This window comes from Culex pipiens, chromosome 3 (genome assembly GCF_016801865.2).
Source record: "Culex pipiens pallens isolate TS chromosome 3, TS_CPP_V2, whole genome shotgun sequence".
Taxonomy (NCBI): Eukaryota; Metazoa; Arthropoda; class Insecta; order Diptera; family Culicidae; genus Culex; species Culex pipiens.
This window is the reverse complement of record NC_068939.1, coordinates 88,235,396-88,259,886: the sequence shown is the minus strand read 5'-3', so window position 1 is coordinate 88,259,886 and position 24,491 is coordinate 88,235,396. Positions and strand designations below refer to the sequence as shown.

Below are 24,491 nucleotides of genomic sequence, written 5' to 3'. Positions count from 1 at the left end.
CAAGCTTAAACTGACTTACGGACTAACAAATTCATTGGGTTTTTAAACTAAAACTTCGGCATTTCTTCCCGAATCTTCTTAACAAAAACATTCTTATTGTTTAATCTCCTATCGGGTGCGCAATCCTTTTTCCCTAAACCATGTACACGCCACTTCTTCTTTTCATTCATGCATTTCTTTCATTCCTACTCCCTGCTCTCCTATTGGTCTGTTTGCGCAAGCTGCCTACTCAGACGCGCGCTGCGCGTCCTTGAGCCTATTGTGTGCTGTGAAATACATGAATGAAACATGTGTGAAAGGGAAAGGACACGAATGGTGAGTTGGCATGCGGTTATTTACATGCTGCTGTTTCCTTTCTTCTTCAATGTGTGGCGTGTATGTGCGGGTACATTTGTGTTGTGGTAACTATGTGCTTAAACAATAGAAGGATTAACTGACACTGTGGAAATGGATGGATTATTCTTGCAAATTTACTCTACCTAACACTGTTAGAAAAATCATATGGGTTGGAAACTATTTCTTTTAAGATTAAACTCATTTTCTTGGGCAAATTAAATCTACTTTGGCGTTGGCGCCAACAAGGGGAGGAGGAGATTTTTCTGAAAATAAAAATTACTTTGGTCTTAATTGGTACTTCTTCACATAAAAACAAACTTTTTGAGATGATTAAATGTCTGCTCCGGAGGATGATACATTGCTCAGCTTGTAATTTAAAAATACCATTAACCAGCTTTATTTAAATAAGTTCAAAATAATATTATACTTAGGAAATTTGTTAAAATTATCGTGAAACTGTATGATAAATATTAAAGATAACCTAAAACAACGACTTATGGATCATTCCATCTGCAGCGGAACAGCATTTGAAAATTACCATCTTCGATTCTGCTCAAATTTGGCAGAGCTGTTGAGACTATCAAAACATGCAAAAATCCCGAATTTCATCCAATTCGGACCTCCCCCTCCATTTTTGTACCTTCCCAAAAAATCGACTTTTTGGCGATTTTTGAGCGAAGCCCCTATCTTCAAACGGCGATAACTCAGGAACCACAAATCTTAGAGGGTCGGTCTTAGACTCAATTTTGATGGAAATTGGACGTAGAATCCATTTCCGTGATCAAAATGTTGATTAAACTATTATTTCTACCTGTATTGTGCAATTGAAAAAATTAAATGGCGCACCCGAGTGCTGCGAGCAGATGCGGCGAGTGTAGCTAATTTAGGTAATCTCAAATACTTAAAACTTGAAAATTCGATATCTCTGGAACGAAACATATTCCTTTCTGTCGATAAGTGATTCTTATGTAAAATTGGACGGGGAACACGATGGTGAGGTTAAATTTATAAAATAAATAGGGCTGTTTTGAGATACGACCATTTAAAGTTTTCAATTGCGCAATACAGGTAGAACAAATATTTTAATCCATATTTTGATCACGGAAATGGATTCTACGTCCAATTTCCTTCAAAATTAAGTCTAAGATCGACTCTCTAAGATTTGTGGTTCCTGAGTTATCGCCGTTTGAAGATAGGGGCTTCGCTCAAAAATCGCCAAAAAGTCGATTTTTTGGGAGGGTACAAAAATGGAGGGGGAGGTCCGATTTGGATGAAATTCGGGATTTTTGCATGTTTTGATAGTCTCAACAGCTCTGCCAAATTTGAGCAGAATCGAAGATGGTAATTTTCAAATTTGCATTTTTTCTTGCACACTTCAGGTGGAATAACCCTTATATAATAACAACGATTCACAACATTGTCATCATGGATTGCAATTTGTACTCCAGCAACGGAACCAACCAATTACAACCTCAAGTCTCTCCTCCACCATCATCATCGCAGCGATTGAACGCACCTTGATCAATCGATCGATAGCTCGCACACCTCCCGAGGACCCCGCGATAGAAAAGAGACGGCGGAAGAATAATGACACCCAACGACGCGACGCCTTGACACGACCGAGTGCGCAGTGTTGTCGCCCGTAATGCGATAATTCGATCGGTGATAAATGCGATCATTAAGATTAATAGCGCCTGTAACCACGCAACCCTTACAATTCAATTGCCGCGCGCCACCTCTTGGGCGAGTGGAAAAGGAGCGGCGTTTGTTTATCGATTGAACATGTACCGACCCGACCGAATCTCGCTGACAGGAGGGGAAATGTCATCTGAAAGGTGGTTCCTGTCTTAATGAGAGCCCGCTTTTGAGGCGGACTCTGCGTGTGGTCTTTTACTTTTCATTGGATCGATCTTTCTTGCACCTTTAATCGGTTCATCACGGAGTGTGGACGATCTTTGACTGGTTATTGAAGAAGAATGTGCTTGAAGAAGCGTTTATCGGAGCTGGTGTTCTATTTCTGAGTTATTCTCTGTGAAATCATGGCTTGTTCTTTTCTTTATTTTTGATAGGTGGATTTATGAAAAGTGAAGCAAAACTTACTTGTGTCCTCGTGGAGATTTTCCCTTGTCCCCTTTAACAAAGTGGAGGATCAACACTTCCCGTCTTCCAAATCCCTTTCCTTGTCCCTGGTGGACGGCTGTCGTGGTGGTGAGAATCTGGTTCGGGTGGAGTTGGTTCTATTCCCAATTATCAATTCCTTAGCAATTCAGGCTTAGACAATCATCACTGTTGAGTCAGAGCCGGAATTGAATCCGTTGACGGTGAGGTCGTAATTTGGACCTGGAGTTGGAGTTGGCTAATTTTCAACAACTATGTAGGAGAGTTGTTGTTGAAGTTGTAGTCGAAGTCGGGTATTTTTTAAGGAGTTTGAGTTGGATTTTCCTGAGATCTTCTAGCCTGCCCTAGCCGGTGGCCAGCATGCGGCTTCGGCCAAAGTGGTCCCAATTAGGGCCCATTTATCTCGCGGGCGCGCAGCCCCACAAACAACAATGTGCCCACGAAGGAAGCAGAATTGGGTCAAATCGATGCGTTATATATGGGCGTCCGTGTTGAAGTCGTCGTCATCGATATCGGCGGCGCGTTGATCACGATGAGCATTTCAGGGAAGGTCCGCGCTTAGATCGTCTTCGTTTCCTGTTCGATGCCGGCCGGCGATGTTCGTGGTCATCGTGAGTATTTTGATTGGAGTTTTATTGAACGATAAATCTCCTCATAATTGGGACGCGCGTATCGGACGGTACAGAACTGGTGTGTGGCCTAGGAGAAGGGTTCTAGTGCTGGGAAAGTCGGCTTACAATTGGTCTTCAAATGGTGGGAGCGATAAATTTTCCGATCCAAGAATTTCTCATCACTTCTAGTTTTGCTAGGGTTCAGATAGTATTAGAAAGTTAACGCAGAAATACAAGGGAAGACTGCACAGTCAATGTAAGGAAAGTGAAACCTTTTTATGTAAAACTCATTTATTATGCAACTTCAAGAGACAATTATCCTTCGGTTACAACGTCGGTCTCAACAAAATTCCCTTTCAATATTGAACAGTGAAAATGTTGCATCCATTCAAATTGATGATTGATAGACAATTCTTAGTATGGGATCATGCCGGACAGCAAAAATCATTATCGACAAGATCTTGACCGAAAATCCATAATGGGTCAAATTTGCACTCCATTATTAGGATTGGCAATGTTTGCTGCAGAATCGACCAAACAGCAGGTTCGCAACCGCCTAACCTGTCATTAGTCTAGATTAAGGCAGGTTTCATGCACCATTACTGTTCTCCTACGAAGTTGACTTTATAGCTGTCGGCCACCATTGCTAGTACCAACCACTAGTGTCTTCCTTTTTATCTACAAGGACTTCGCCGCCCTGGGCTCCTAAGTGTATGAAAGTATGGCACGGAGCGACGGCGCCGAATACCCATATTTACACAAAGAATTTTAGAGCACCCGCCGCGGGATTCGAACCGGCGACCTCTGGATTGTGAGTCCATTGCGCGGTCCGATTGATCCACACGGGCGGGACATTCTCCTAATCCATCCAAAAAAGCTATCAAGTTGGTATACAACTGCATACCACCCTATTTCAACCTGTAGCAACCTGCTGATTTGGACTCTTTGTTCGGTCCGGTCATTACCGAGCAACAATGTAAACATGTAATTCACCATCACTGCTCAACTGTTGGAAAGCAAGTTTAGTCTCCTCAAGGCCGTGCACCATATTTGCAGCGATCGATCCATCTTCATGAAGACACTCCATACCAGAGTTTGCAAATCTACCGGTCAAAGCCGATTTCCTCCATCTCCAACATGGAGCGAAATGATAGAAATAATTGCACGTGGGAGATTCCCAAGTCCGAACGGTGTGCTGGACTCCGGTCGGTGCGCAATCTGCGCGTCAATGTGTCATTAATTATCCCACTTTGCATATATAGATTAATATGAAAGAAACTGAACATCAATGGACCGCTGCGGCGGAGTCCAATAGAAATGCAACGCAATGCTGCACTTGGCGCAACTTTGTATGCAACGGAATAGTTGGCAGAATCTGGACGGATACCGACAAATAAGGGAGTTACTTTGATTTAAATTTTAGACAAAGGCAGCGAATTCGTCTGAGGAGATAATCGTAATCATGAGGCACTTCATTACTGAGTCCAAGGACTGAGGATCAATTCCTGATATCGACTCCACGTTTTGGGCGAATGAACAAGATGATTGTTTTATATACACTGTTCAATACTTAAAACTAAAAAAATCAGATAATATGAACCGCGAAGATGATCCAGAGCTCAAGCAGCCATTTCGTTCTCTGTACCGATGATTGATGGCGAGAAAATGGCCCCAGTCGAAAACGTTTCCCCCAGAGCTCCGAAGGCCCCAGTTCTCACCAAACATTGTTGTAAACTCGACGGCGAGAACCATTTAAGAGACCCCCGAGCAACCAGCAAGCCTACATACCTACAGCCGGAGGGGCCAACGGAAGAAAACCGACCCCACGAGCGAGATAAATGGCTAAATTAACACTCGTTGACAGTGAAATAATGTCACCGTTGGGTTATAGATAAATTTCACCACCACGTGCGCCGGGGTCTCTTCCGGAGAAAAAAAAAAAGATGCAGCCAACTTGTCGCGCATGGTCAGCATGCGTTTGTCACTCCGCGGCCACCGTGTGGGGGTCTCTAGCGAGGATGTCAAACAACTACCGATGGCAGTTTCTCAATTTCAGCCGGTTTCTGGGAGGCAAATTAATTGACTTTGTTGCCGCGATCTGGTTCTCTTGGCGATGTGTTCAACATGACGGGGTACAAAACGGTTTCAAATTGACAGTGGCGCTATCTGGTGGTTGAGCAAATGGGGATCTAATTTCCTCTGTACGCAGCTTAAATGTGCTCGCTAAGCTTTCTAATCAGTTATCGAGGAAGGAAACATTTCGTCAGCTGTGTGCTATCTTGTGACATAGACCATTTTGGTCAAAAATGAGTTAATGATGACGTTTTGCTATACTTAACAAACACTACAAGATGCTTTAACCCGATTTTGGAAACTCGCTTCCGTTTCCCGGATATCGCAATACACACTTGTGACATAGACCAATTTCTCATCAAAATGATCGTGCACACTTGTGACACGTCATACATGTTGTTGGAAAATGTGGAAATTTTTTCTTGTTTTCCACAAATTTATGTTGATACACATTTTCTGAAGGCAATGCAATCTTTTGTTTTTGAAAATATACTGATTAAGTCGGTTAAACTATTGATTTTAGTCTATTTTAGTTTGTATGGAAATTCTGTGCACACTTGTGACACGTAGTACAAATTTACTTTCGAAACACACTTGTGACACGTGCTTTTCAGATTTTTGATTACATAATTTACTGTATCTTTTAACTGGTGTAACCAAAGTAGTTGAAACTTGGAGCGTTTGTTAAGCGATAGTATACGAACCGATTTCTTTAAAAAGTTTGGCTCTACCATTCATAGTTTTGAAAATATTTATTATCAAACTTTAAAAATCGATTTTCTCGAAAAGTACTAAATGGTCGTTGTCACAAGATAGCACACAGCTGACGATTTGTTGATGGCACTGTGCACTGGTTAACATCCTCTCTGGGGTGGCATGGTGATTTGAAGTGTCTTATCTTGCATATGCATTAAGATGCTTCATTATCGAAATCGTCAACTTGAAACTCTTTTCGATCTTTTTATTTTAATATGATTTTTTTTAAATAACAGAAAAACCAGACCACATATCACTTCTTAAATTTAATATTTAATAAAAATTCAGTTTAAGATCAAAAGCGCATTTCACTTTCACGGGTTCTTGTGCAATTTTTCCGGTCTAAAACTGACTCACAACAATTACGACAGTTCGATGGTCAGTTTACGCAACCTTCAGCTCGTGAGCGAATTGAAATTAACTCAATGGTACTAAAAAACACGAAAATATTTCTGCGTGAGTCAGACGCTGAAAATTACCTTTGCTGAGATAGTGATCTGAAACCTCGGAAATGGCGCTCAAGAAAAACGACCATCAGTGTTTGTAAGATGAACAAAAAGAAAAACCTACACGCAATCATTGAATTTGATTAATTATGGTCGCTATCTGGTGCATCACCGATCGAATTAATTTTTTGTTAATGCTCCTTGGCCTTTCACTGAAATTGAAAATTTCGCAATATTTTTGTTTGCATGTTACTACATCGTCCCTAGTGCGTTTTCACACTGGTGACAATTTTACTTTCTTCGAGTATTGCGGATGAAAAAGTAAAGTATAGTCATCCCATATCAGGGATGCACATGGTTTTTTTTTAATATCTGTTTAAAAAAGCCTGCACAGACATAGTATTTATCTTAAAATCTAATTTATCAATTTACAGTCTTAAAAATCCTTCAAAAATTGTGTTTTTAAGCGTTTGAAGACTAAAGAAATAAGTTTCGGTTGAATTTTTACAAAATATTAATTTAATAAGCCGAGCTACCGTGGCCGTGAGGTTATGGGTGTCGCCTTGTAAGCGTAAGGTGAAGGGTTCGTTCACAGCATCCGCATGCTTCACTCCCCACAATCAACAAAATTTTGGAGCGATTAGTTGCGTCCACACTTTGCGCATTGTAATCCATTTTTTTATGGGAATTAGTGTGGATAAACCTTCTTTTCTACATTTTTATTTTTATCATTTTTATTTTCCACTAAATTTTTTAAACCTACACTATACGTTAAATTTGAGAAAATTCTCTAAAACTTTCCTCAAGACAATACAATACTCAGCACAATACTTGCTATCGTGCTCCTGGCAAAAGATACAGCGTCCTCAAAACTGGTCTAAAACGTGTTTTTTGCTCGGAAATCTGTTTTAACCAGTTTTGAACACGCTGTATCTTTTGACAGGAGCAATATAGAACAAGTATTCTTCGGGAGAGTTTTAGAGAATTTTCTCAATTTTAACGCTCTTATGTTGGTTTGAAAAATTGAGTTGAAAATAAAATAAATGATAAAAATCAAAATGTAAAAAAGAAGGTTTATCCATAACAAATTCCCAAATAAAATAGAATTGCAATGCGCAAAGTGTGGACACAACACGGAGAAAAAAGAGTTCCCAAAATCGTGAACAAGCGTTCATGAAAATGGGAACCACGAACAAAGTGTTCAAATTTCATGGAACGGTGGGTGGAACACGTACAATGGGATTTGAACACTTTGTTCGAGGTTCCCATTTTCATGAACGCTTGTTCACGATTTTGGGAACTCTTTTTTCTCCGTGTAGTGAGTTCAAATTGTGCAGTGGTAGCGAACGGTTGATGACAGACATTGTGTGGTATAATTAAACAAGTCCTTCCTATATCATCGTTGATCGGGAGGCACGACGTCGTGTGAAATATTGTATTAAAATATGAAATGATGTTTAAGTATTTAAAGTAAAATGACTGTAAAAAAGACCTTTCTATATCATCGTTGATCGAAAGGCACCCTGACAGTATAACTTCTCTGGATAACCGTAGTGCAAAATTACAAGTATTTAGTATTGAAATGACTGTGCGTGAGTGTTTTGGTGTGTTAAGTAGAAAGATCTTCCCATAGCATCGTAGCTCGGAGGGCTTGGTGACGGATTTATCATAAAGACCGCCCCATAGCATCGTAGCTCGGGAGGCATCGAAAAGCCAATACCTACTAACCCAAACAAAATAACAATCCCGTGATGCTTGAAGGAGATGCTGTGGATTCAACGGTCTCATGCGGTGTCAACAAATATATAGCGAAAAGCTGTGTGCTTGATGAGTCTGCAACTTCAACTATCGGACTAACATTCCTTCCTTATGTTGAACTGCAGGCTTCCTGGGAGGGCCCGGTATTGACTAATTAAGTCGGGATCTTCAGAAGATAAACATTGAACGGATGTTTGGCTCCCACTGATCATTTTTGATTCATGGTTTAACTTCAGCTGATCTGTCACCAACGGGGTAGCAGCTCATTGGCAGTCAACCATGCTCATGCTCAATTGTGATTGGTTTTGGCCAATTTCATAAATGAGAAGTGTTTTTAGAATTTCAAAATATGTTTCTTGCAATTTGCTTTAAAGTTGCATACCGTCATCAGGGGTGACATTGGATCTGGGGAATGAGATTGGGTCATACAAAAATGCTGAAATTTGTATGACCCAATCTAACCCCCCAGACCCAATGTCATTCCCTGATGACGGTACACTTAAAATCGTCGTGCTGTCCTCGGCATGCAGTATAAATAAGTAAACACTAAATACTAAACAATCTCTTCCCATCAATGAAAGCCAACGCTTCGCAAAACAAAATCTTCAGAATCACTCCTCGAGCCACACATGCATGTTACATAAAAACAAATAGTTACAAAGTAATGCTGCCTTTTCCCTTTGAGAAGCGCCCGCCGGTACCCGTTAAAACCCAGATTCCAGCCTGATTTATAACCTCACCGCAAGACCCCCTGAAACAATTCCGAGCCCCCAATGCTGCATTATGCAATCCCAAAATGAGCAAACGGACGAGAGGAAAAAATGCGATCATTTCCCTCAGCGCCGCAACCTCCAGTCAAGTCAAGTCACCTCAAGTCAGCTTTTCGCGGGCCCGACCCTTCTTCATCAAGTCTACACATTATTGGACGCCAGGGCGATTACGTCGACCCATACAAGTGCTTTTCGTGCAGCTTTGATGGGGCCCCACAATTGTCAGAGTCCTGCCAAGTCGCGCCTTAACTGACCATCAGCGCGTTTTAAGCCATGATTAATTGCTTCACTTTATCACTACCGCCGGTCGTCATTTTCGGCACCTCTGTTTGTACTGGCGGTTGCTGAAAGGTGCCCTCAGTTTTACAATTTATATTCTGCCGTGTGCAACAACTTTTTGATGGATCAACGGCCCGGGCCGGGAATCGTCAAGCTTTGAAGGAAAGGGTCAATTATGGCACGGGTTATGGGTTTGGGTTGTGTTTGCACACGACGTTTGCTGGGTTTGGGTAAAAGGGATGGTTTGAATTGTGCAATGATTATAATTGATTAGTGGTAATGAATATCAATCGAATTTTGATGTAACAGCATTTCATTTAATTACCCGAGCATGGGTAAATAACAAGGAAAATGCGTAATAATACCTTTCTCTGGTATCAATACAAAATTTTGGTATTCCTGGACCCTTTAAAATTTGTCTTAAGGATTATGCACGAGCAAAATGTGGTATCATACCAATCTAAGGTATTGTTTTTGTTATTGCAAAATTGCAGAATTTGTCAATGGTCGAACACCAAATTTTGGTATTCTTTTGGTATTACAGTATTTTATCAAATTCCTCTGAAACTATGGGAAAATTTTGACCAATTTTGACAAAATAATTAATTTTGCGCTAAAATGATGTCTCAAAGCGAATGCCTTCATTGAAAACCGGAAATTTCAAACTTGATTTTAAACATTTTTGATATACCCCCTACAGAAATGACTTGAAATTGTGGGAAATTTTCTAGGTCACACGGAGAAAAAAGAGTTCCTAAAATCGTGAACAAGCGTTCATGAAAATGGGAACCACGAACAAAGTGTTCAAATTTCATGGTACGTTTTTCGAAATCGTACCATGAGATTTGAACACTTTGTTCGTGGTTCCTATTTTCATGAACGCTTGTTCACGATTTTGAGAACTCCTTTTTCTCCGTGCAGGATGGCACATATTGGTATTATTTTGGTATTGAAAGGTTTCATCAAATTCCTTCTGAAACTATGGGAATTTTTTTATAAATTTTGACGAGACAATTAATTTTGCGCCAAAATGACTTCAAACCCAACAATGTTGAAGCTGATTTTCAATTATTTTTTTATATACCCACTAAGATTTTTTTTAAAAAACGTTGAAATTTCTCTAAGTTGGGATAACCAAATACTTTGAAAAACGAGTTAATCGACAGATTATTGAGTTTTGGTGAATTTCAACCCAGTTTCATTTTAATGACACTTATTTTTTACTCTTGTTTTTTTTCAGAATCTTCAAGAACTTCAAGCACAGGCCGTTCATCAATGACAATTGCATTCGATGTGGTGAAGAATATCACTAAGAACAACATGGAATCATCAGGTGAGTAGATTTGGCTGTTGCATATGGATCATTTCCGTTTTTTTACTAACTGCAACTGTTGCACTAAAATGGTATGAAAATACCAAATTTTGGTTTTCCTTGTGCAAATACCAGCGACCAAAATGTGATCTTTGTTGCCCAGTAATAGATGGTGAAATACCATGAAATCATACCAAAATCATGTATGTGGAAGACCACTGGAATACCAAAATAATATTTTGGTATATATTTTACCCTTGGAATAACATGGGTTGGTATTGTTGTGCCCTTCCACATACAAGACTTTGGTATGATTTCATGGTATTTTACCATCTATTACTGGGCAACCAAGGGCACATTTTGGTCCCTGTTAATTGCCCAAGTAATACCAAAATTTGGTATTCCCGTGTTATTTACCCCTGCTCGGGTAATGCATGAAGCATTCAATTTAAAGTTAAGAAACAACGAAAAATCATGGATCTTACGAAAAATTTTTTTTGAAAAAGTTGCTTTTTGCGTTTCTCTTTGTTTCGTCGTCCGTGTCTGTCGCGGGTGACCATGAACGGCCATGATCGATGACGACCAACTTTTTCAAAACTTTTTTTCGTAAAATCGCGATAACTCGTGATGTTTATAAGCAAACCCCTTATGTCTATATATAAAAAAAATTGTAATTGTCTGTTCTACAACTTTGTAGAACATTGTTACACTCTAAAAAATAACCCTGCAAAGTTAGAAAAAACACGAAATCTAAAAATGAAAATTTTTGTTTTAATTGAAAAAATGACCCTTCTGGGTCAATGTAGATTCGAAAAGTACATTAAATTTCCCATAAAATGACATGTTCCAAAAATGGTTACAGTCGAGTAACGGAAAATGGGAGAATTTTTAAAACTTTTTTAGTGTTTTTTTCAACGAAAAATACGTTTTTTTCGGAATTCTGAGTACGCCATCAAATCGGGCGTCTAATTTTACATAAAAGTCTCTTTGACACCAAATTTCTATCTCATCACCGTTTCAGGCTGCAAATTATTGAAAAATACCTCTTTTTTCGCATGTTCAAAAATGGACGGGGTCGTACCGCCCCTCCGTCACGATATATCAAAAAACGGACCTCGGATTCGTGATCAGGGACAAAAGTTACCCCTTAGGACAAAGTTTCACGCAAATCGAAGAGGGGTCGGGGCAACTTTTCCCGTTTTCGTGTTCAATTTTTAAACTATAGCTTTTTTATGTAATTTTATCCATGAATCACAACCTTCCTCAGAATAGCCAAATTGTTAACCCTCTACACTGCCCATGTTCACATAAATGTCCCATATGCAAAAACAGCAAGCTGTGAAAAACGCATTTGAAGTTTGTCCCACACATAAGGTTACGATAATTGTTATCGTTATCGTCGGGACGATAACGATAATCTATCGTTATCGTTATTCCGATAATTCTATCGGCGATAACGGTCGATAACTTATTTTTAATATATTTTTAAATTTGACTTAAACCAACCAAATTATGTTGAGTTTGCAAGCTTCCTTTAAGTATTTTTTTTATGATATGTTAATTTTCAAGGTATATGTACTAAAAAAAATCACAAAATACCATATTTTATTTAAAGTACTCAAATTTTTATAATTCTCAATCAACGACTCGAAATTTTGCATTCATTTTCACTGTTGAAGAGTTTTTTGAATAAAATACTAACATCTTGACAAAATACCGTTTTTTCTCGAAATAACTCAAATTTTTATAAATCGCAACATGGGTATCAAACGATTTGAAATTTTAACTGTTTTATAGTTTTTAGAAGGACACGGTATACAGACGATACAGACCATCTAAGTTTATCATTTTTTCGAAAAAATTACCCCGGCAAAATCAAATGGCCGGCTTTACCGAGCTCAAGGGTGCTCCAAATTTCAATGTTATATATCGTCAGCTGTGTGCTATCTTGTGACAACGACCTTTTAGTACTTTTCGAGAAAATCGATTTTTAAAGTTTGATGATAAATATTTTCAAAACTATGAATGGTAGAGCCAAACCTTTTGAAGCAATCGGTTCGTATACTATTGCTTAACAAACGCTGAAAGTTTCAACTAATTTGGTTACACCAGTTAAAAGATACAGTAAATTATGTAAACAAAAATCCGAAAAGCACGTGTCACAAGTGTGTTTCGAAAGTAAAATTGTACTACGTGTCACAAGTGTGCACAGAATTCCCATACAAACTAAAATAAGCTTAAATCAATTGTTTAACCGACTTAATCAGTATACTTTCAAGACAAAAGATTGCATTGCCTTTAGAAAGTGTGTATCAACATAAATTTGTGAAAAACAAGACAAATTTTCCACATTTTCCAACACATGTATGACGTGTCACAAGTGTGCACGATCATTTTGATGATAAATTGGTCTATGTCACAAGTGTGTATTGCAATATCCGGGAAACGGAAGCAAGTTCCCAAGATTGGGTTAAAGCATCTTATAGTAATTGTTAAGTATAGCAAAACGTCATCATTAACTCATTTTCGACCAAAATGGTCTATGTCACAAGATAGCACACAGCTGACGATATACCAAAAGATGCGCAAAGATCTGGTCTATACGCCAATGATGTTGAAAATAAACGCTTCAGTGGCCAAAATGCCTCAAAAAGTGACATTTTTGAAAAGTCTTTTTTTACGGGTTTAATCTCCATCTCTGAAAAATAAGCCTGTAATGTTAGAAAAAACACGAAATTTTAAATGAAAGTGTTGTTTTAAATGAAAAAAGTACGAAAAGTACTTTAAATTTACCTTAAAATGACATGTTCTAAATTTTTTTACAATTAAGTAACGGGAAATGGCAAAGTTTTATTTTTTTGTGTGTTATTTCGCTCAAAAATAAGTTTTTTTCTGAATTTCAAGTACGCCATCAAATCGGGCGTTCAATTTTACATAAAAGTCCATTTGACACCAAATTTCTATCTTATCACCGTTTCAGACTGCAAATTAATGACAAACACCTCTTTTTCGGATGTTCAAAAATCATAGGGGTCGTACCGCCCCACCGTCACGAGATATCAACAAACGGACCTCGGATTCGTGATCAAGGACAAAAGTTACCCCTTAGGACAAAGTTTCACACAAATTGAAGAGAGGTCGGAGCAACTGCTGTGTGAGTTGGTGGAGAATTTCCCAAATCTTTAACCTATCAATGTCAAATCGTTTTTAATATTTCAATATTTTAAGCAGCATCTCTGAAAATGTTATACAAAATAGGGTTCAGTTCCATGGCAATTTTTTAAATTATGTCTAATAGTGATTTATTGGGACACAAAGTATGTGAAGAAGGCATCATCCACGTGCGTGAATTATTTGAAACCCTACAGTTTTTCAGCGATTCAGCTTCCAAACTCTCCTGCGGCTTGACCACGATCGCGTCATAAATCAATATCAACACGATCAAGTAATATAATAATTGCAGTAACTGTTATTTAATTGAGCTATTTCACACTTGTCGTTTAGATAATTTGTACTGCTGCACCAAACGACAACAACATCTTGGAGACCTCATGGATGTTTGTTTGCATGCTGTACTAACAGCCATTTGATAAGACGACGCGTCCCCTAATCCCTGGTGCCAGACTTGATCGATGCAGCAGGTACCAGTCTCTAATGTTCGGTTACGGTTCACGGCTTTCGTCTGCACTATAATTCATCGGGCATGGCATCTCTCTCGCTGGTGACGCTGGGGACAACCGACAAGACGTGAGGTCTTTGGAGGCCTCCTCGCGTACGCAAAAGTGCCAAGAGTCGATGTAAGATAAGACCTCCTCTACGAGAGACTTGCAGATTGTTCACCTGCACGCAACGCAAAACCGATGTTTTGAGTGCCAATAAATTAGTGATAATTATTATTTGAGTAAGAAACGTTTAATAAATATTATGATATTATCTGGTTGTTTGATAGGGGGTGGGGAGATGGGCGGAACTCGTATTGAATCCGAGAAATTTGAGAAGGTACGAGCGCTGTATGAATTGATGTCCCCGCACGATTGAGTATCATGTTAGATGACGCCGCAATTTGTGTTTTACATGGAAAGATGTCTGATATCACAATTTTACGACTGGTTGAACTACAATAAAACACAAGGACAATTTAAGAGAATTTCTTTGACAACTTCCGACAGATGTTTCCAGGTAAATCGGTCCATTGTTGTCCCCAAGACAATTCTCATTCTAACTGACGCCGACGCCTTCAAAAGTTAGAATTATCAAGTTCATTCATCTTTGCGCATGTCCTTAACATCCTAAGAGTTCAACGAATCCGGGTGTTAGCTTGGAGTTAGTTGAACCGGGTCCACTTTTGAACACATTGCATTGTCACACTATCAGACATGTATCTTGAAGACGAGCGAGCACGTGTTTGCCGTGTTGGTCTTATCTTGAAACACCTCCCAGCAGGTAAACATTGTAGTTCTGTCGTTCTTCCAAAGTTCGTTAATCTTCACCGAGCAATCTCTGACAATATAAAGTGGTGTATTGTCCTGTAGCATCACACTTAACATGTTAAAACATATCGCACCGGCTTGGATGACGCCGTGAGTGTCAATATCGCACGTTAGTGTGCTGGTTTCCGGAGTTCTTTGCTCTCTGTGCAGTCACTTTCAGCTTGTTAACTCTGGTTGAGATTGCTTCTCTGAAGAAGCTCTCAAAATTCATACATGTCAACAACCCAGATCCCACGTCAGGACTCACCGTTCGCTGTAGATAGGCCGCCCTCAGTCCGCTCACGATGTGTGCCGCTGGGCGCAGGAAGCCCTCCTCGAACCGCTCCAGATCGCCGTGGTAGGTGCAGACGGCCAGATCGCGGGCCTGCCGGACCAGCACCGGCCGCGTGTGGTCCGCGTAGTCGGGATACAGAAGCCCAAAGTGCTGGTCTATCAGCTGCTCAATACCATTCGATGATAAATTGCACGAACTGATGCCCACCGGCAGCGACAGGGGACGATCCTGGGTGAAGAAAAAAAAATAAAACCATAAACATAAAGTTAAAAAGAAGATCCGCAAGCATGAAACTGCGGCCTGCAGAAGCGATCGTTTATCAACAAGGGCGGGGAAAATGCGTTTGCCCCTGTGCGGGATGCAAATTTTTGTGTTTTACACGACGCCGGTATCATGCTGGTGGGCGCGCAGTGGTGGAGATTGTGGGGGGAGAGCCAGCTATTTTTTTATTCAAACAAAACGAATTTAAAGCAAGTGTTAAGTAATGCTATTCAGTTGATTGCATTACTTAACACTTACTTTAAATGAGCGATTCTCCACCAATAGCGGATATGGATTTTTATTATATTTTTAGATTTGGTTTAAACTTCCCTATGATCAAAGAAGCCATTTTGTGTCATTGGTTCGTCCATAAAAGGCTCCATACAAATTTGGCACTAGCTATTCATACAAAAATGGTACGTAAATATTCGAAAATCTGTAACTTTTGAAGGAATTTTCTGATCGATTTGGTGTCTTGGGAAAATTTGTAGGTATTGAGTGGACTATTCAGAAAAAGAGGTATACGGAAAAAATGACCGATTTTGAAATTATTTTTTTCACAAAACATCAATTTCACAAATTTTTGAAATTTTATGATATGTTTTAGGGGAACGAAAAAAAAACAACTTTTGAGCCAAAAAGAAGTATGGAGAAAAATGTTGCCGCACAGTTATAATTTTTAGAAAAAGGTGTGTTTTTAGAAAAAAAAATTGTCAAGAAAATTTAAGCCAAACGAACTTTTTTACCTGAAAATATTTTTCAGAAATGGTCAACCTTGGCTTTTTTTTAAATTTCAAAAATGGGAATTTTTCGTTAAAATTTAATTTGAAAATGGTGCACTAAATCTGTAAAATCTGTGAAGTACATTTCGATCGCAAAATTGATTTTACATTAAAAACTGGAGTAAAAAAAAAAAACTAAAATTTCTATTTAAAAAAATCCTATGTCAACGGCTAAATTATTTTCCATACTTCTCTATGACTCAAAAGTTGCGTTTTTTGTCCCCTAAAACACATAAAAAAGGACTCTGGGAAATTGAGTTCGTAAATTCTTCAAAAGTTACAGATTTTAGAATATTTACGTACCATTTTTGCCTTCCTCACCTCAATGAGGAAAGGCTATAAAATCACTCGAAAAATGAACTTCTTTATTCGACCTCCTAGAACCACCTTCACGTAAACCTATCGACTCAGAATCAAATTCTGGCCTAATTTAAAGAATTAGCAATCTTCGAAGGACTTTTTAACGGCAATAGCTTGGATTGAGTGACTCTTATGTAAAGTTGTTCGTGGAATACGATAAAATAATAAACAACAAAATGGGAAAAAAACAAAACAAAACAACAAATGTTAAAAAATAACGTTGGGAGCATTCGAGGGTTAAACCACATAGGTAGAACTTGTGATTCAAAAAGAGGGATTTATACAGTGCTGCCTCTAGCGGTGGAGAGCTCCAACTTTTATAACAGATTTTATAATAGATATAACCGAGGGGCTGATCAACAGCACGATTTTTTTCTCCAGCCTGAACAAATAACTCGAAACACAACTTTAAAACCCCTTGACTGATAGAAACTGGAATAAACTGTTATACACATAAAAGAAAACAAATTCGTAGCTGGCCATGCAAAAAAACAATTTTCAAATGTTTACAAATTTCCGCCCATTTTCAGGAACCATTTTCGTTAACATTCCATTGCGTCCTAAAAGAAACGGATTTCCATAAAAAAACATAATCAGAATAGTAATCAATGCTTGTCCGAATTGTGTGATCATTGCTTGTTCGAGAACCGGTGAAGCGCCAGTTGAAAGGATTGTTTTCCGGTGGTTGGGGATAGTTGGATCTGTTACGAGCTTTATTTGTATGATTCTTGTACGAAGAAGACATAAGTTGAACCGAAATAAACATTTCGCTTAAAAGGTAGGTTAGTTATTGGAAAACAGTGTTTCAACGATACAATTCAAATGTGCCTCCAAGAGATCACTTCCGTTGTCTTACTTGATGCCATCAGGCCAAGTTTTTGCAACTTTCAATTTGGAATCTGGTTGGGATAGTTGTTTATAGAAGATGTTACACAAAACGCGGGGTGGCCAGTTTATCGAAAACACAATTTCACTCAATTTTTAGTTGATTGTTAAAAAGATGCAATTCGTGATGAGCTTGTTTGTTTTGATTCGTTGCTACGAATGTCAGTCACACTGGTATACATTTTCTTTTATTAGATCGTAGTGTGCTGAGAAATCATCCAGGACAAATTTATCGTAGAACAGTTATGAACTGATCTCTCGTCACACTTTTTGAACAGGAATTTGTTCAGAGTTCCACGGATGTGGTTAAACTATTATGTTTGCCAAATTCTTCAACTTTCTTCAAAATCCATTTCTTCATTTTATTTGGTCTAATAGTTGCAAACTTACGAGTTATTGGAAAAAAACACACGTTTTTCGACAAAATCTTCAAAGGAGAGACGTAGCAAAAAACAGGAGAGATAACCCAATCCCATAAAAATTGGGATATTCATCGATAAATGAACGTTCTCTCCCAATTTGGTTCAGATTGGTAAAGACTGCACTCTGCTGACTCGAATGATCCATATAAAAATTAAGAAAACATTAGATCTTTTTTATATTAAAATATTATCTGAAGCATTTTGTGATGTTTTATCTGCATATGTTTTTTTTCCGTTATTTGTCCTCTTCTCTAATTTATGAATATTTCTCAGTGTACTTTTTAAAACTAACTTTTCCTTTTTTATAAAAAAATAAACCTGGTTTATTTTTTTTTATTGATCATTCTCTTCATTCAGGTTATGGCTCTGACATTACCACTGTGCCTTTTTATATTTGAATAAAAGTATGATTCTCATTTAATTATGAATATTGCAGTGTTATTTGAAGTTTTAATTATTACAATCAATATTGTCAGGTTTCCAGATAAATATGAGAATTGAGAATTATAGGTATTTAAGTGTCAGCCAGAATTGAGATTAATCATCATAATTGCCAGATTTTGACAGGTTATATACTTTCTGCCAATTTTGAACAAGTTGTGTGTGTGTGTGTTTGCAACCAACCAAACGGGTGTTAGCTCTGCCGGGCTTTGGTGACCCATTTCTACGCTGGCTAGCCGAGTGCGAGGTACCTCAGCTTGCATCGACAAGCCCCGCCCAGGAGAACGTTTGCATCAATCGGATTCAAACGTTATTTAGAACTTCCGGACCTTTGTCAAATGGACAAAGACCCAGCACGTATTTAGTTGGTAGTAACGATATTCCTAATTCCAGTCATAGCTCACCAAGCCGTAGTGGTTAGCATTTTTGCTTACCAACCCAAATGACGGGGGATCGAACCTCGACTCGACCAACTTTGATTTTTCGTTCATGTTCAGAGCTTCAAGAATTTATATTTCCTTAACTTTCTCGTTGGGAGCAGATGGGAATCAAACCCATGCCCATTCGCTTACAAAGCGAACGGCGTAACCAGTCAGCCAAGACCGCTGCATTATAGTAATAATTTGGTTTGGTTGTCTTGAATGATGTGTGTGTATGTCAGAATATATGAAAAAATGGTTGTCTCATAAAAAGAACGAGCTCTCCAGTTAACTTCTCTTCAAACGTCTTCAGGGGGCTTGTAACAACAGCGGACACCAGATTTGCTATGGTAAGCATGAGGCGAAATATGCCGGTTACCGCTTGGGCTGCTTCCGCTTGCCTCCGTCGTCCTCCTTTTCCACCTCTTGAGGAACTGTGACCCAGGGCTGCCTAACTCTCTACGTTCGCCACCTTCCAAATTTGGGCCAGGTCCCGCATGCTGGTCGAACCCACCACCACCCTGGTCTTCCGGGTTTTTTTGACGGCCACCCTGGAACGAGCACGCGTCCTTGATTGAACCGTCCTCCTCCAGCACCGCGATCCATCCAGGCCGGATGGGAGAAAACCGCTTCACGTCCCGACGACTTAAACACAAAATTAACTTTTTCTTCAAGACCAATAATTCCAAAATTCTGCCAATTTTGAACAAGTTGATTATTAAAATTAATGTAAGATAATATTTATTATATAAAAAATCCACCCAAAAGTGTCTTTTTTTTGCTAGGCTTATCAAGAGAATCAATTCAACCTGAAACAGAATTCTACAAACTTTTGAATCAGTTTATTTTCTCATTTCACAATAATAACATTTTTATCAACCAGATGTTTTATCTCTACTTGTCAAGATTTTTTTTTTCAATTTTAACCTGCCAACCTTGAATTTGCAATGAACTTATTTCAAAGTTAATTGAATATCTATTTTGAGTTATAATTGCATGACAGATTTTTATTTTATTTTCGTTGCAATAAATATATAATGTGTAAATTATTGAAATTTGAAGTAGCTTTCAGCTGTGAATTACACTTTCCCAAGACTAAATGATGCATCAACATTTATCAATGATTCTGAATGTTTTGCTTATAATAAGAAATCATCCCACCAATTTTCGAATTTTGCACAAAACAGAGTGACTGTGTATATTCATCATCCTAAGTAGAGGGTGACGAGCGGGAATTCCCGGGACAAATTTCCCGGGAAATTGACCATTTTTGGACCTCTCGATTCCCGGGAAGTTCGGTCGAGACTCCCGGGAAATTTAAACTTATAAATATCGAAGCAAAATTATACAAACTAATAATCAGAAAAAAACATTTGAAAAATTCAAAATTGTTTAGAACATTGAATGTCCAATGTTCGATGTTCAAGTTCGAATAAACCAATGTTTCTCTAATCTTCTTATTCAGAAAGTGTAAATTTTAACTTGTCAAAAATTCCAATAACTATAATTTAGAGAAGCCAAAAAAAGGTGGACCCTAAAATTTACCTTAAAAATTATTTAGAAGTTACACCCCAGATATGAAATCAAATGTTTTATTTTCAAATATTATTTTTTCTAATTATTTGTAAAAAGGAAAAGCTTTTTCAAGTTAAGTTCAATTTCCATAGCTTCTCTTGAGCATAGCAATCCAATCTAGTTTTTTGTGAACATTTGGGTTTTCCTGATAACTATAAATATTTCTTCAATGAATATTCACTGTTGAACTTAAAAATTACAAAAAATAATTTAATTTGTTGTTTTGAGTCGTTGTTTATCATATTGCAAATATATAAGCTATATTAGTTATTTTTTTAACAAAAATCTAATAACAAGTTCGTGAACCTTTTGAAAAATCACTCAGTGCGAATTAAGATTCGTAAATATTTTAAACTATAAATTTGAGTCTTTAAAAACTCAAGAAACGATTTTGATTTTGCAGATTAAGAAAAAAAAATCAATAGTTTTATTTAGTTCCTCAAAACAATGAGGCGTTTAATAGAATTAGTATGAATTGGGTCCTAAAATGAAGCTTAGATTGCTGATATTATTGTTTATAGCGATAAAGCTTATTTTTCTGAGTAGAATGACCCTTTGCACGACCACAAAGAGTTTAAAATGGATTTTTAAATCAATTTTGAAAAATTATCCTCGCGGTCCTTCTTGACAGAAAAGCTCCTACTTGACAGCTCGTTCAAAGGGGACCATAGTTGATCCATCGAAAAAATGTTGTCTTGTCAAAAAAAAAAAATTGCGTTAAAATGAAAAAAAGTGATCAGAAATGAAAAAAAACAACTTAATTGACGCCACTGCCCTTGTGCATTCATCTTTCCTCTATCCTGCGGCTATGAGAAAATAAAAACAACAAACGCGAGTGAGTTTTTAAGATAAGTAGCTCAACTTGTTTGTTCAACAGCTCGGCAGCAGCATCTCGACGGCCACCGCGATAGCGAGTTTCCGCGGAAGGTAAATGAAGTGTGTAACCTAGATAGAGGCAGTGCGCGCCACCATCCTGAAGCGACTGGTGGGTTGGCCACCCTGGCTGGAACCGTTCCAGGAGATCAGAGTTCAACACAATCGTATTTATGGGCAGGTTGCGACGACTGCGAGATGGGCAATTAACTGGTTTACATCCTGCATAAAATTAAATCCGCTGAATTTCAAATTAAATTGACAGTAACGAGGCTTTGGTGGAGCCAACAAGACCCAATGGAATTCTGGATTCTGGATGCGTTGATGACTAAGAATTGATTTTGCTGTTGTCCCCGTCGGAGTTCTTGAAACCGGGGCTTGTAATCGCTTTGTTGTTGGAGCAGGGTGACAACTCAGTGTTGGAGTCGAATCCAGATTCAAAGTCAGAGTCACAGTTTGGGTCAAAGTTTGAGTCAGAGTCAGAGTCAGAGTCAGAGTAAGAGTAAGAGTTAGAGTTAGAGTTAGAGTTAGAGTTAGAGTTAGAGTTAGAGTTAGAGTTAGAGTTAGAGTTAGAGTTAGAGTCAATGAAGTACTGAAAATCAGCAGTAATTTTGTCGCGTGATTTTATTGCCAAAAGAAAAGTTTTTTACAAATGAATAGATCCCTAATATGATAAGCCGCCACCCTTGTGGAAAACATGGCATTAACATGATCGGCTGTGATGGTTGCACCGCGTCGTGTGGTAACGGGGCCATAAAAAATCTTACTCATATGTTCTCAAACTTCTTGGTCGGACCACAACCCGGGGACCACCAACGTCGTCGTCGTCCACGAAGGGTTCTGAAGAGTGATGGCCGGCACTGGTCAAGAGGTGTACACGCCCGAGCGACCGCGGGCAATTTGCAGTAAATTCTGAACTCCCTTCTCAGTGTGGTGGCGCGGCCGACTGCAAATGCTTGACACGTGACATGATATTGATTTCAATTGCCGTTTGCTTTTAATTCTTATCTAACTCGCGAAGGGTGCACTGTTTTATGCTGGGTTCTTGGAAGAATTCTTGGTGGACGGTTGGGCTAGCTTAAGGTATAGCAAGAGGAAAACGGCAAATTATGGCTATCCTTTGTTTGAGGTTCTTACAGAACCAATTAGTTTGGATCTTGACCTGGCACAAGTTATTTGAACTTGGTATTTTATCTTCACATTGAAATTTTAATAGTTTACCAAGTTTAATGATTTCACACATTCAGATTTCATTAAAATCAGACAAAAGTATTGAAATTATTCGTAAGATAACTAAGGATAAGTTCGCGAAATTTCAAATGTTTGAGTTTAATTTTTAGTAAACAAGCACTCTACAAATATGAACTTATCCACAGAATATCAAATATCTGTGCATTTCTATGTCCAAAATTTGATTTATGATTGTTTGGCCTGTGAAAAAGGGTTAATACTGCTGAGCAGTTCTCTACGGAATCGGTCTTTTTTCTTTAATTTTAATTTTTGTATTTTTTAATCCGGCTGAAACCTTTTTGGTGCCTTCGGTATGCCCAAAGAAGCAATTTTGCATCATTAGTTTGTCCATATAATTTTCCATACAAATTTGGCAGCTGTTCATACAAAAATGATATGTGAAAATTCAAAAATCTGTATCAATTGAAGGAATTTTTTGTTCGAGTTGGTGTCTTCGGCAAAGTTGTAGGTATGGATATGGACTACACTGAAAAAAAATGCTACACGGTAAAAAAAAAATGGTGATTTTTTATTCAACTTTTTGTCACTAAAACTTGATTTGCAAAAAAACACTATTTTTATTTTTTTTTATTTTTTGATATGTTTTAGAGGACATAAAATGCCAGCTTTTCAGAAATTTCCAGAATGGGCAAAAAATCTTTGACCGAGTTATGATTTTTTGAATCAATACTGACTTTTTCAAAAAATCGAAATATCGGTCGCAAAAATTTTTCAACTTCATTTTTCGATGTAAAATCGAATTTGCAATCAAAAAGTACAATAGTGAATTTTTGATAAAGTGCACCGTTTTCAAGTTATAGCCATTTTTAGGTAACTTTTTTGAAAATAGTCGCAGTTTTTCAATTTTTAAAATTAGTGCCCATATTTGCCCACCTTTGAAAAAAATATTTTTGAAAAGCTGAGAAAATTCTCTATATTTTGCTTTATTGAACTTTGTTGATACGACCCATAGTTGCTGAGGTATTGCTATGCAAAGGCTAAAAAACAGGAAAATTTATGTTTTCCAAGTCTCACCCAAACAACCCAACATTTTCTAATGTCGATATCTCAGCAACTATAGGTCCGATTTACAATAATAAAACATGAAACATTCGTGAAATTTTCCGATCTTTTCGAAAAAAATATTTTCAAAAATTTAAAATCAAGACTAACATTTCAAATGGGCGTAATATTGAATGTTTGGCCCGTTTAAAATGTTTGTCTTGATTTTAAATTTTTGAAAATATTTTTTTCGAAAAGATCGGAAAATTTCACGAATGTTTCATAATTTAACATTGTAAATCGGACCTATAGTTGCTGAGATATCGACATTAGAAAATGGTGGGTTGTTTGGGTGAGACTTAGAAAACATAAATTTTCCTGTTTTTTAGCCTTTGCATAGCAATACCTCAGCAACTATGGGTCGTATCAACAAAGTTCAATAAAGCAAAATATAGAGAATTTTCTCAGCTTTTCAAAAATATTTTTTTCAAAGGTGGGCAAATATGGGCACTAATTTTAAAAATTGAAAAACTGCGACTATTTTCAAAAAAGTTACCTAAAAATGGCTATAACTTGGAAACGGTGCACTTTATCAAAAATTCACTGAAGTACTTTTTGATTGCAAATTCGATTTTACATCGAAAAATGAAGTTGAAAAATTTTTGCGACCGATATTTTGATTTTTTGAAAAAATCAGTATTGATTCAAAAAATCATAACTCGGTCAAAGATTTTTTGCCCATTCTGGAAATTTCTGAAAAGTTGGCATTTTATGTCCTCTAAAACATATCAAAAAATAAAAAAAATTAAAAATAGTGTTTTTTTGCAAATCAAGTTTTAGTGACAAAAAGTTAAATAAAAAATCACCAAATTTTTTTTTACCGTGTATCATTTTTTTCAGTGTAGTCCATATCCATACCTACAACTTTGTCGAAGACACCAACTCGATCAAAAAATTCCTTCAAAAGATACAGATTTTTGAATTTTCACATATCATTTTTGTATGGACAGCTGCCAAA

General features: G+C 37.7%; 1 protein-coding gene across 2 annotated transcripts in view; it reads right to left on the bottom strand.

Moving 5' to 3' along the window:
- Positions 1-24,491, bottom strand: part of LOC120429807 (uncharacterized) — a 767,258-nt gene that overhangs the window by 560,015 nt on the left and 182,752 nt on the right. For both annotated transcript variants that reach the window (XM_052710925.1, XM_052710926.1), the window contains exon 3: positions 15,197-15,451. In XM_052710925.1, coding sequence (XP_052566885.1) covers positions 15,197-15,451 — 255 coding nt within the window. The remainder of the gene's footprint in view (positions 1-15,196; positions 15,452-24,491) is intronic.